This window comes from Canis aureus, chromosome 21 (assembly GCF_053574225.1).
Source record: "Canis aureus isolate CA01 chromosome 21, VMU_Caureus_v.1.0, whole genome shotgun sequence".
Lineage (NCBI taxonomy): Eukaryota > Metazoa > Chordata > Mammalia > Carnivora > Canidae > Canis > Canis aureus.
Window position 1 is genome coordinate 17,977,005 of NC_135631.1, and position 14,834 is coordinate 17,991,838.

Below are 14,834 nucleotides of genomic sequence, written 5' to 3' on the forward strand. Positions count from 1 at the left end.
CTTTTTAAAGTACAGCAAGGGTATTTTTAAAACATCAGGAAAAGTTCTATAGAAATCATTTATGGTATTTGCCAACAATGGTATCTAATTAGCTCAATTATAGTAAGTACATATCAATGATCTTTATAGACTTATTTGCCTTTCATGAGGACTCCTTGATAAAGTTCCAGGTTTTGGAATTCAGTAGAATCAGCCTCAACAAATTCAATACCACATAATCAAGCATGCTCCAGAGTAATTGCAATGACACTGGTCCAAGCTTAGTATCATGAAATCTTCTGTGAGGTCCCTGGCTCCAGTGCAGGGGGAATAGCTTATAACATTGCTAATATTTTCTGAATGATTACTCTATGCCAGCCAATTGCAGGAATTTTAAGTATATATAAATATACAAATATATTAAAACTACGGCATCAAGAGAGATTACTTTAAGAGGTGAGTGAAGTCAGAAAGAAAAAGACCAAGGACTGAGGCCTGGGGTGCACCAACATTTGGGTGTCAGGACAATAAAGAATCCAGCCAAGGAGTGTGAGGAGGATGAAAATAAGGACAGGTAAGCTTAATGAAGTACCATCCAGGTATTGGTCATTGTGAATTTGTGATGGTACCAGCCTTCTTTTTTTCTGATCTAGATATCCAAAGCATATTTCAAATGCAACATACCTAAAATTCTTGAACAATTCTTGATTTTCTGCACTAAATTTTATTTTCTCATAGGATTCTCAATTTTAGTAAATAGCATCTCATTATTCCACTTTTACAGGTCACAAAATTTTGGAGTCATCTTTGACTCCCCTCTTCTACTCACATCCCATGTCCAGTCTGTTTAAAATCCTATTGGCTTTGCCTTCAAAGATATCCAAAATATGATTACTTGCCTAGATGGTTACAATAGATGCCTAACAAGACTCTGATCCCCTCTTTCCTCTTTAATAGCATATTTTCTACTCTGCAGGCAGAGTGAATCACTTAAAATGTAAGCCTAATAATGCTTCTACTCTGCTCAAATCTCTTTGGTGGCCTTGCACCTTATTTTGGGTAAAATCAAAGTTCTTACTATGATCTATAAATTGCTCCATGATTTTGACTTTCTGTAATCTCTTATCTTGTCTTCTGTCATATTTTATCTTATCTCCTACCATACCAGTCTCTGTTGCTCTCTGCTTCACCCTGTGTCTCAAGTAACACTGCCTCCTTGCTGTTTGGTTCACTGGACACTGGACACTAAGCTGTTCTGGGAAGAGCAATAGAGCATATTGATTAAGTGTATGGACTCTGATGCCATATTGCCTGGGTTTGATCCCTGGTTATGTCTTCTACCATTGTTTTTTGTTTTTGTTTTTGTTTTGTTTTGTTTGTGTTCCCACCCCCACCTCTCTGTTTAAATGTTGAAGCCTAATCCCCACTGTCGCAGTATTTGGAGATGGAGTCTTTGATAGATAACTAGCTCATGAGGGTGGAGCCATAATGAATGGATTAGTGTCCATATAAGAAGAGAAAGAGACTGGAATTCTTTCTTTCCCCACAATATGAAGCGACAATAGGAAGACAGCTGTCTGCAAACCAGGAATAGTGTCTTCACCAGACACTGGATCTGCTGGCACCTTGATTTTGGACTTCCTAGCCTCCAGAATATAAGGATTAAACTTCTACTGTTTCAGCACCCCAATTTGTAGTATGCTGTTATAGTAGCCCAAATTGACTAAAACATATGTATTTTGTTAATCATTTCAATAGATTTAGGTAGAATGAGAAAGGTTTCCTTTAAAATCACTACATCCAGCCAACTGTGGAAACAACCTAGGTGTTCATCAACAGATGACTTGATAAAGAAGAAGTAATGTATATACACAATAGAATATCACTCAGCCATCAAAAAGGATGAAATATTACCATTTCCTTTGATGTGGATGGAACTGGAGGGTATTATGCTGAATGAAATAAGTTAATTGAGAAAGACAATTATCATATGGTTTCACTCACACGTGGAACTTAAGAAACAAAACAGAGGATCATAGGGGAAGGGAGGGAAAAATAAAATCAGACAAAATCAGAGAGGAAGACAAACTGTAAGAGACTCAACTATAGGAAACAAACAGAGGATTACTGGAGGGGAAATGAGTATGGGGATGGGGTAACTGAGTGATGGGCATTAAGGAGGGCACTTGATGTAATGAGCACTGGGTGTTATATGCAACTGATGAATAACAGAAGTCTACATCTGAAACTAATGATTTACTGTATGTTGGCTAATTGAATTTAAATTAAAAATTAAAAAGTCATTACATTCATTACTACTTTAAAAATTACAATTAAAATACAATTCTTTCACCTCAAAGTATCTCAAACGGCTTAAATTTTTGGTAAATTCCCAAAATAAGGAATTATCTCAGGTAAATTTACGTTTCATTGTTATTGCTAACACCCTCAAGCCTGAAAATGGTGTAGAACTAAACTCTATTTGATGAACTCAGCAGAACATTCTGAGGGAATATAGAGAAGATGGTTGGGGAACCTCTCATAACATCACCTGTGAAAATATTCTCTCCAATTCTCTTCCTTTGTTTTACCTCTGTGTACCCAAAATGATAGTAATAATAATTGATATCATGTATATAGGGCTTATTATAAAACCTGTATTAATTCATTTGATCCTTTAGTGATAGATTTATTGTAATTTCCATTTGATTGAAAATAAAATCAAAGTATCGCGAGTTTAAGTGATTTTTCCCTTGTCACACAGGTAGAAAGATACAAACCCAGGTAGTGTGGTTTTAAGGTTTGTGCTGTGCCACAAATCTTTTTTCATTGCCTATCTGTAAACTTGCATGAAAACCACTACTTTAATTATATAACTAGAGATTATTGACTATAGAAAATCACTGATAAATGAACTTACTAAGAAGTCAATTGCTACCTAAAATGCTAGATGACATAGAGAATATTAAAAAAAGACACAAAAAAATCATCTCATTAAAAACTTCAAACACTGACAAGATAACAAAGTATTACCACATATAAGTGATGGGAAAACAAGAATTCATTAAGGTAGCATGGAAGTTACTTTTACTCTTTCGGGAAAATAAGAGTTGGTTGGAGGACATGCATCAGAGAGCAGAGGGTCTGAACAATATTGTTGCATACATTAATTGTTTAGCCAATACTTTATTATGGGATTATTAACATATTTTCTTTTCTACATAAAATACTATATAATAATCTTTTTCTGGTTATTTTCTGCTTGCCCCTAATTCTCAACGTCCTTTTCTGCACTGTCTTGCTCCAATAGGCTAATTTCTGAGAACTGAACATTTGGTCAACACTGCCCCCTTGCTTCCAGTTGGGTTTGGCCAATGGGAGACAGGATAAAGGTTTAGGATGGTATGAGCAGGGAGATGTTGGGGTATTTACCTTCCTACTCTCTACTTGCATGCCTGTAGTTCTGTCAATTGTTACTTTTCCCGCCTAAAGCCACAGTTACTCCCAAATGTTTTCTCTCAATAAATCTAGCTTTTACTGATCTCTGATAATACTGTATGCTCTTATGTGCCTGAGGTCTAAGAGTTATCATGACTTCCTGCTATGGCTAGTATGTAAGTGTGTTGCCATCCATGTTGGTTCCTTTACTCATACTTCTCTATATAATCCTCTTATTATTTTATTTCAGTCAGAATTTATTGACTGAGCTATCTCTTTCCAGATGATACCTGAGATGCTGTGTTATACTTGTCACTTCCTATTGTTATGCTCATTTGTTAATTTCCTTTCTAGAACAGAATTACCGAGTAAAATAGTAGAAGCATTTTAAAGGTCTCTGGCACACATAGCTAGATGGTATCCAGATAGTTTATACCATTTTTTAAAGATTACTTTTAACATTGTCTGGGAGAAATCCCAGTGGCATGGAGATTTGCACGAGTTGGAACCAAACTCTTTCCTGAAGGTTGTACCCTCCCCTAGTTGTTCTGGGAGAGGCAATTCCTGGTAAGAACTCTCCCCAAGGTCCCCTTCATTTCACTGTTCCTCAGGGTGTAGATAAGTGGGTTGAGCAGTGGGGTTCCCAATGTGTATACCAGTGAGATGAACTGATCTTGCTTGGGATAGTAGCTGGAGTTGGGGCGCAGGTACATGAAGGCGCAACAGCCATACTGCAGCAGGACCACAGAGAGGTGGGAAGAGCAGGTGGAGAAGGCCCGGTGACGCCCAGCTGTTGAGTGAATCTTGAGCACAGCGGCCACAATGAAGGTGTAGGAAGTGGCAATGAGGAAGAAAGGCATGGCAATGGCCAGTGTGGCTGCCACCAGCACTGACTGCTCATGGACATGGCTATTGGCACAAACAAGACGCATCACTGGTGGGACATCACAAAAGAAATGCTCGATACTCCGAGCCCGGCAGAATGGCAGAGAGAAGATGAAGGCCACCAGTTGTGTGGACAGGAACAAGCCAATCACCACAGAGGCCATGACCAAGCGGACACAGAGAGTTAAAGTCATGGTGAGAGGGTACTGCAAAGGGTGGCAAATAGCAACATACCGGTCATAGGCCATGGCAGCCAAGAGGAAGCAATCGGCACTGCCGAGCCCGATGAAGAAGATCATCTGAGTGGCACAGCCCAGGAGGGTGATGGTCTTCTCTGGCCGTAGGATGTTGGCCAAGATGTGGGGCACCACCACAGCAGTGTAGCATATTTCTATTCCCGAGAGGCTTCCCAAGAAATAGTACATGGGTGTGTGTAGGCGGGCTTCTGTCTGGATGGCCACTACAATTAGAACATTCCCACTGATGATCAAGGTATAAATTAGGCTGACTCCAAGGAAGGACAAGACACGGAGCTCTGGGTGGGAGGGATAGGCCAGGAACCCAAATTCCATCAACAGTGAGCGATTTCCCCAGGTCATTGAGTTAACAGAGTGTTTTCTGCCAAGAGTTATAAAGACAGGAAGAAAAATCAGACCAATATATTATTAGTTCACACTCTGAGCCATATTCTAATATAATAGGTCTGGAGTTAGAAACTTAGAATTATTAGAGCTAATTCTTTCTTTTCTTCCTCTTTCATGAAATCTCCTGACATAAGTATCTACAACCTAATTTCTAAGTCCCAAGAGTTGTGTAAGAATTTCTTGAGAAAAAGAGGCAAAGTAAGTTTATGGTCTTCAAAATGATTTTTAGTGGAAGTGCAGTGAAAATTAATTCTTTCAGTAAATTCACAAGTGTCAAGAATTCTTGAAAATGGGGGTCATTAAGGAGAGGGCAGGAAGCTATTCATTCATTCACTTGTTCATTCATACATTTATTTACACACAATGCCTCCTGAGGTATTGACACATGTATATAGATGTATCACTGAAAAGCTAGTCTAATGATGGAAAATTAAGAAATAAAAAGATGCCCATGGACAAAGAGTTCACATAGGTCTGAGATAGATGTATCAGAGATGAACCTCGGAATACAAAACCTTCCCTCTCCTGGTTTCTCTATCCATATCCAATCAGAAGTGTAGGACTTGAAGGAAACAGGGAGATTTATCATAGGGCTCCTCCTGACTTGTGGCAGTATAGGGAAATGTGTGAACATAAGCTGTTGGAGATCTAAGAATCCTCCCCCTGAGTGTGAGGGTGAATAAGAAAGACACTCAGTCTCCCTCTATTTTTCTTCTCTTCTAAGGAGCTAAAGGGAAATCCAGCTTCCTTCTTGGATTTGCTGTTTCCTTAAAAACTTTGAGATAAACAGACATAACTCTCATAGGGCATCCATTCCACTATTTTCCCAAGATCACCTCATATTCAAGAAGGAAAAAGTGTGATATTGTTTCAATTTGCCTATTTTCAACATTAATTATTTATGATGAGCTTTGAAGAAAAATCTTAATCCAGAAGCACCACTCCAGGACAAATCATCCAAATAGACCCAGCTCTGTGTCACAAGCATAGGGGGAAATGTAATTAGACTGTCACAAATATTCAGAACACCCAGGGCATGAAAAGCTATTCATTCTCTTTTCCTTTTTTGAACTTCAATCATGTTCCAAATGATTTCTAACATCGTCTGTCATATTCAACATTTTATTAAAACATGAGGAGTAGGGGCAGTGCATCAGTGTGTGAGATGAGTTTTGAAATTAAATGATGTGGCTTGTATAATCCCAAATCCTGGCTCTGTGATGCTAGGCAATATCTAATTTCTCTAGGTCTTAGTTTCTTTATTTGAGAAATAGGGATAGTATTTATGCTTAGTTCTGGGGCTGTTGTTTGGAGTAAAAGAGATCATTATGTAAAGTATCTACTGCAATAGCAAAAGCAGCCTAATAACAGATTATTATTTTTTGTAAGTTCAAGGGCAGCCATCTTCCTTGAACTACATTTTCATCTCCCATATCACCAAGCCTAATGTACATATATTTTTTTCATTTTCCCTTTTACTTTTGAGATGATTTCATAATCAAATCACCTATTTAAGAGCCTCATGGAAAACAACATGGTAACCAACATTAGGCTGCATTGTGGAAAAAATGCTGCCATTCAGGAACATAACATGTAGAAAGTTACAACAAACACATCTAGGGCTAGTTTTCCACTTATATTTGCTAGAGGGCTTTGGAATCTGTGTGCTAATGATGACTTTGGAGAATTTTATGATGACACTGGAACTCCAGGATCAGGCCCTGAGCCAAAGGAAGGCAGACGCCCAACTGCTGAGCCACCCAGGCATCCCTGAAATTGACATTTAAAAAAATTCCACAATTTGTGACTTAACTATCCTTAACTATCCTTCCTGCAATCCCTCATCTTTATTTTGTATTGATTAAGTGCTAAGCCCCACATAACAATGGTAATCAAAATGGCACAGTTGTGCCAAGTAGTTGTATATCCTAAACAGAGAGGCTGTTAAAGAATCTGCTGTATTTATATTTGTATTTATGATTGATAATATATTACATATATCTTATATGTTTGCTATTTTATATATATATATATATTTTTACATATATATATATATATATATATATATATATATGTGATTAAATGCTGTAAAGGAGCAGTGTGTTATAAGATTATACACCATGTGGCTCTGGCATAGTTTGTGATTAGGAAATTCTGAAATGGCTTTCTAGAAGAAGTAATATTTAAGCTTACATCTGAAAAGCAGGAATTAACTAGAAGAAGAGAGGTAGGCACAGTAATGGGGTCTATATTCTGGACAGATGAAATAGTAGATTTTGTGGCTCAAAGAGAGTGAAGGTTATTAAATCCACATATCATCAACTTGTTATTCCAAGTTGTTACTAAACATGTTGCCTAGGGCAGATGTGAAATAAAAGTACTTTAGCATCATCTCCGGAAATCTGTCTAGGCTGGCATCTGTTCATGAATTCACACCTGCCTCAATGTCTCCAAGTCACATCCCACATCTGTATCTGCATTTTCCTTCTTACCTCTCCACCCAGTCCAGCCCCAGGTGGCAAGAGTGTCGTGGGAAACCTTGTCCATGTGCATTCTGGAAATACAGGGAGTCTACACTAGAGTGGCTCTCAATATCAAGTTTGCATTGTGTAAAACAAGGGGGTTGGTGGATTTGGCAATACCAGGTTGAGGTAGAATCTCAATCTACTATTAATAGCAATGTCACTGGGGAAGATCAACTCATATTAATTTCTGTTTCCTTATATTTAGAAGATGTAAGTAATAATATTCCACCTAATGGAGCTGTGGTGACATTAAATGGGATAAAATACTTAGTAACACTTGGTTTGATGTGTGAAACCTATTAAGTTGCATAATAAATGTTAATTTTTCTCTCTTTTCTTTGAATCTTTTAAAGGAATGATATTAATAATACCTGCTTCATAGCAGAGGATTAAATGAAGTGCTTTTTAAGAAGAGGGTTTTTATTAATCCTGAAGCCTTTTCCAAATTTACGTTAGCTATTCATTCAATATTTTTTAGGCTAAGATTAGTTATTACCATTTTAATCAGAAGAACAAGCCTTCCAAGTGAATTCAGAGAAATGCTGTAAGCGGTTGGCTGAAGGAGCTCTGAAATCCTAGAATCTCTATATGTAAACATTACTTATTTTCTAGCCTGGTATCACCGAGTGCCTGGATTATAGTGACTCTAGAAGGAGGCAGAAAAAGACTTCCTCTTACCTTCATCATGAGAAGAGAAAGGAGTGTACCAAGCCAGTCTCCTTGGTTATGCCCATAAGGGATGGAAACCAGCAGGTGAGGGCTGACTGCTTTGGTGAAGAGAGAGAGAGGAGGACTGTGAGCCTGGAGAACCAAAAGCTGTGGGAGGAGTAAATTGCTCTGCTATTTAGAGTCTTGTCCTATAAGTTCCATCTCCCAGGAGGTAGTTGGATGGTTGTTGATCTCCCTTGTTACTAGATAATGAGTCCAAATCAAAACTGTCCCTGCACTTGGGATCTCCTGTCAATGGAAGAGCTGCTGTATGCTTGTCAAAGTGAAGACCAGTATTAAACCCTTTATCAACATTCTCAGCATCCAGTATAATTTCCTGAGAAATAGGAAGGCTGCTAATCAAGGTCATTTGTGCCTCCTGCTTCAGGGAATTGACTCTCATCCTATTGTCATAGCTGGGCCAGCCCAAGTCCCAAATTATTATCACCCTGGGGAACTAAGACTGTATTTTATATTTTATACGGAAAAAGGGGCCCTAGTAACCTTGGTTGAACATAAAGGAATGAATTGAGGGGGTTACTGGGCAGATATTTAACTTTCCTGTTACTTTTTGAATAACTGCCTTAGTGTGGTCTTCCAGAATTTGAATAAACCATATATTTTCACTTGATGTACCATACAGACTTTCTAGCTTCGATTATGTCTCTGCTCAGATATTACTTTGCTATACTAAACTTGCAAATTTTTAATATCTTTACCTTTATTGCATTTCTCTTTCCCTTGCCTCCATTAGTCTGTTAGATCTTTCACAATGGAACACACAGTAGATACAGTCTTTTTGATAGTTAATAATTACACAGACTTAGGGTACACTCATTTAGAGTTTGGTTCATCATTGATTGATTGATTAAACAAGTATTTATGTAACATGATGTGCCCATCACTGTTGAGTCTGGGAACAAAGACAGATAAGACAAGCAAGATTCCTGCTTTCAAGGAGCTTACATTGTTGTTAGTGAAACAGGCAATAAACACGGTAAATAAGTCAGTTAGATATTATCAGATAGTGATGATTACCATGAAGAAAATATAACAAGTTAAAGGGATAGATAATGATTAGAGGAAGAAGGTCATCAAAAACCTTTTTTTGAGGAGGTGACACTTGACCTGAAACATATATGATAAGAAGTTAGCCATGAAATCTTGGGAAGAAAGCAATTCAAACAGAGAGAAATGCAATGGAAGTAATAAAGAACTCAGAACTGAAAAATAAACAAACAAAAAACAAACCCAGCATTCCTAAAATAAAAAATACTGAAATTTAAGCATATCCAGGCATGAGGACTTTGGAGATCCTATCATCCAGGGACCTTCATTAAGAAAATGAGATACAGAGAAGTGACCTGATTTGTATAGCATACAACAAGTCGGTGGCAAAAATAGAACTAACTTGGTTCTTGTGATTTCATCTAATAATGTCCACTGAATATTGAGCATGAAAACTCAGTGGTTCAGGATCCCAAGGGAATTGAGTAGAGAAAGATTATCTATTTTTAAAAGAATGTCACACTGCTTTCAACAACTTAGACTAAAGCTTTAATCTTTTTCTGAAGATTAAAACTAATCAGAGTGAGAATTTTTTGAAATTCAATATAGTTCTAAGACCTAGATGACTGCATATTTTGAAGTAATACTTTATGAGTTCCTAGTGAATAAAATGCTGTTAAAGGCATTTCCTCACAGTTTTATAATATAGAAACATAAATAATGCCACTGTGATTTGAAGTTATATCAGATCCTTTTTTGTCATTTCCTGGGCTTCAGTAGTCAATTTTATGTGTTAACTTGGCTGGGACACAGTCCCTAAATATTTGATCAAATGCCAGTCTGGATATTACTTGTGAAGGTACTTTTTAAAAATTAAATTCAATTTGCCAACATATAGTATAACTAACCCAGTGGTCATCTCATCATGGGACCTCCTTAATGCCTGTCACCCAGTTACCCCATCCCCCCCTCCACCTCCCCTTCTGCAACCCTTTGTTTGTTTCCTAGAGTTAGGAGACTCTCAAGGTTTGTCTTATTTTCCTGAAGGTATTTATAAGGTAGATTAACCATTAAATCAGGAGGATTTGAGTAAAGCACAGTACCATCTCTTATGTGGATGGATCTCATCTAATTAGTTGATAGCCTTAAGAGAAAAAAAAACTGGGCTTCCCTGAGGAAAAGGGAATTCTGCCTCTAGACTAACTTCACATTCAAGTTGTAACATCAACTCTTACCTGGGTCTTCAGCCTGCTGGCCTTCCCTGCAGATTTTGAACTCACTAGACCCACAGTTGCCTGAGCCAATTCCATAAAATAAATTTTTCTTTTTTCCCTCCTCTTTCTCCCCATACAACCTATTGATTCTGCTTCCTGGAGAATCCTGATTCTCAACTGTTGCATAAATGACCTGAAAACTTCCATGTCTGCCCTGAGAGACCAGTGTGTCCTATAGTTGCAGAGCTGAGGTTTCTGAAAACCAAACCCAGAATCTCATTCTGTGAATGGCTGATTTGCAATGCAAATGAGATTCCCAACCTCACAGGGTTTCCTCCTGAAACCCAAAGGCATTAATTGGGAAGGAATGATGTGGATGGAACTGAAGGGTATTAGGTTGAGTGAAATAAGTCATTATCCTTGGAGAAGGATAATCATCATATGGTTTTACTCATACGTAGAATATAAGAAATAGTCCCTTGATAGTCCTTTATAAAATTCAATTTGCCATTTTTTTTTGAAGACCATCTTTTTATTCTTCTGTTCACTTGTAGAGAATATTCCATCAAGTTCCCCAGGCCAGATTGTGAAGTGAAGCTAGGCGGCAGAGGTAGTTTCAGTGTAGACGTTGCCTTTTCCAGGAAAGGGCATGCTGGGGGGTGTGCTGAGGGATGTGAATCACTAGTCAGAGCAGTGTGGGGCTTCTAGGCCTCTTCCACCTCCACCCCGGGTTTGGTACATGACTAAGTCGCTGGCCATTTAAGGGAAAGGAGGGGAACTGAGTGGGAAAAATTAGAGAGGGAAACAAATCATGAAAGACTAACTCCAGGAAACAAAGGGTTGCCAAAGGGGAGGGGGAGGTGGGTGGGTGGGTGGATGGGGTAGCTGAGTGACAGGCACTGAAGAGGAAACTTGATGAGATGAGAACTGGGTGTTATATGTTGGCAAGTTGCATTTAAGTTTAAAAAAAAAACTGAAAAAAATAATTGGGAAGGAATGGGATCTTGAAAGTTGGAATGGGGATATACGGGATAATGCTGATGAATCTGGGGCATAGAACCTCTAAATTCTGAGTTTTCTTTGCCAACAGAATGAGCCATACTACTCCCACTGAGGAGATTAATCTTACACTTGTCTGTAATGGTCTCCTCTGAGGGATTTGTCTTGTGAGACACTGCTGGTTTTCCATAGGACTCATTCCCACAATTCTTCTTTGCTTCTAGACCTATAACTAGTCTCAAGTACCCAGTGAGGTACAAGGTCTAACCTATTATGAACAGGTATTGCACTGTAAAAGAGCTACATGATTTTTTACAATTTACATAAATATCTGTGGGAATATGTGTAGAAATGGATATTACATATGTGGGTTAATGATGGTAGGTACACAATGCTGTATCAGGCTGAGCTTAATGACATGGGCCCATCAAAGCATGGATTCTAGATTAATTTTACAGCTTGGGGGATTAGAAAGGGCTCTAACAATTTGATTGTTAGGTGGTCTACACCAAAATGAGTTGAAATACCAGCCCTGTCTTGGTATACCATAGAGAAAATAATTCAAAGGCTTCAGGAGATAGGATATGAGAGTGGATTTGTCATTTAAAACCTGCTTATCTACCCCAGGAGAGTCCAGAAGACACACCCTTCATAATGATAGTGAGAAAAAAATTTGTAAGGGGAGCCCCAGTATTTTTCAAGAGCTGAGTGATTGCTTTTTTCTCTGTCAGAAAACCTTGATAGATGCCTGGGTGGTTCAATCAGTTGACCTGTTTTTGGATCAGGTCATGGTCCCAGGGTCCTGGGATGGAGTATCATGTCCAGCTCCCTGCTCAGCAGAGAGCTTGCTTCTCCTCTGCCCTTCCCTCTGCTTATGCACATGTGTGTAAGCACTCTCTTTATTTTAAATAAATAAGTAAATAAAATCCTAAGAGAAAGAAAGTACAGTAAGATCTGCTGCCACTAAATTGGGAAATGTACAGTAAAAATAGTTGGATCCCAGGGTGGTAAGAACCAAGTGATAGTACATAATTGTGAAAGGCAAGGTGGGTGTGGTTGCCATAATGCACAGAGAGCCAAAGCAGTGGTCAGAATTGTCTGATTACAGAGACCTATGGCCTTGGCTAGTGGATCACAGTGTTCCTAGAAGTGAAATGGTTGAGAAGTCTACTACCTTCTTACTTGATCTGTATATGTGGAGTAGTCTCAGGTCAAGTAAACAAAAGTCTAACTGGAATCATAAAACAGAGAATCAATTCCCAGACATAAGTTAGTGTACAGACCTAGAACCCCTGGAATGAAGGGGAGACTAAGTCCTCATGAGGAAGGATCTCAGTGTGCTGCCAAAATTTATACCATTAAGCTATTCCCCTGAATTCTCCAAACAGACCTATAGACCTTTAGCAAAATGACTACATTGTGAGGAAGAAAATAATCAGAATTTTTAGGACTGCTATACCCCAGCAGTGAATGACACTAGCTCCAGGAAAACCAGAAGTTGCTGGAATCCCTAGTCAGAGTAGGTGCTTCTGGATGCCACTTGATTAATGGATTTTTATTTTTTTTATTTTTTTAAATTTTTATTTATTTATGATAGTCACAGAGAGAGAGAGAGAGAGAGAGAGAGGCAGAGACACAGGCAGAGGGAGAAGCAGGCTCCATGCACCGGGAGCCCGATGTGGGACTCGATCCCGGGTCTCCAGGATCGCGCCCTGGGCCAAAGGCAGGCGCCAAACCGCTGCGCCACCCAAGGATCCCCGATTAATGGATTTTTAAGCCCAAATTTATCACACAGTGTGTCCAGTGGGTCCCTTATCCCATCCTGTGGTTTTCTCCTGGTTTGGGAAGCATACTGGCACTTACTCTGGATATGAGTTTGTCTTCCCTGCACATAATGCTTCTACCTAAACTACATACTTACAGAGTGTTTCTTTTACAGTCATGGTGTTCCATACATTTTTTTTTTCTTAAGGAACTTACTTTATAGTAAATGAATCACATAAATGGGTCCATGTTCATGGTCTTACCATGTTCTGCACCATTCTGAAGTATCTGGCTTCGTGAAGTGAATGACCTTTTAAAGATTTAGTTATGGTGCCAGCTAGTCCTTCCATAACGAGGACTTAGAAATCAATGGGTGGAAATGGGAGTGGCACTCTGGTTATCCACTTGCAAAATTATTGCTTTCTGCCCCCATGACTTTAAGTTCTGCTGGTCAACAGGTCTTTGATTTTTTTAAAGATTTGTTTTCTTTATTTATTCATGAGAGACAGAGAGAAAGAGAGAGAGAGAGAGAGAGAGAGAGAGGAAGAGACACAGGCAGAGGGAGAAGCAGGCTCCATGCAGGGAGCCCAACGTGGGAGTCAATCTCAGGTCCCCAGGATCATGCCCTGGGCCGAAGGCAGTGCTAAACCGCTGAGCCACCTGGGCTGCCCAGTCAACAGGTCTTTGTCAGGTCTTTGTACTAGTGGGAGGAATGATTCCACCAGGAGATGCAAAAATGATTCTATTGAACTGGAAATTAAGGCTGTCACCTGGCCATTTTGGGCTCCTCATGACCCTGTATCAACAGGTAAATACACATGACTCGGGTACTTGATCCTGATTATGAAGGGGGAATTCACTGCTGCTCCACAGTGGAGGTAATGAAGAGTATGCCGTTAATACAGGAGATCCCTTCAGGTATTTCTTAGCACTACAATGCCCTGTGGTTAAAATTAATGGACCACTATAATACCCAATTCAAGCAGGACTGCTAAAGTCCTGCTAAAGTCCCAGAGCTTTCAGGAAGGAAAATTTTGGTCACTCCACTAGGCAAAGAACCATAACAAGCTGTGATACTTTCTGAGGAAAAAGGGAATATGGAATGGGTATTGGAAGAAGGGATTTATAAATACCAGTTTTGAACACATACCATTTGCAGAAATGAGGACTGTAATAGTTGAGTGTACTTTTCTATATATTTTTTTTTTTTACTTTTCTATATTTTTAATGAATATGTTTGTGTGCATGTATGTGTGTATTTTGTCCCTCTCTCATCCTGTTGCAATTTAACATAAAATGTATTAACTTTACATAATAGTGTTTAAGTTACAGAGTAAAAAGGAGAAAGGTGAACATCACCCAAGGACTTTGCATTCTTTTCTGGGGAAAGTGCTAGCAATATTTGGTTATATGCAGGATAATTATATCAGGTGAGCAGATGTATGGCTTTGTTCTTGTCTTTATGAGATCAAGTATGGTTTAAGGAGATGAGTCTGAGTGCCAAACTGACAAGGGGTAGTACTTGGCTAGGCCATAGTATTCAGTCATTTAGTCAAACACCACTCAAGATGCTGCTGTGAAGGTGTTTTTTTAGATGTGATTAACATGTAAATAAGTAGACTTTGTGCAGAGCAGCTTACCCTCTATAATGTGGATGGGTCTTATCTAAT

General features: G+C 38.8%; 1 protein-coding gene across 1 annotated transcript; it reads right to left on the bottom strand.

The window, feature by feature from the left end:
• Positions 1–3,956: 3,956 nt before the first annotated feature.
• On the bottom strand, positions 3,957–4,901 carry OR10W1 (olfactory receptor family 10 subfamily W member 1). The gene has a single exon (XM_077864481.1). It carries the CDS (start codon positions 4,899–4,901, stop codon positions 3,957–3,959), a length of 945 nt encoding a protein of 314 aa, XP_077720607.1.
• Between the last annotated feature and the right edge of the window lie 9,933 nt (positions 4,902–14,834).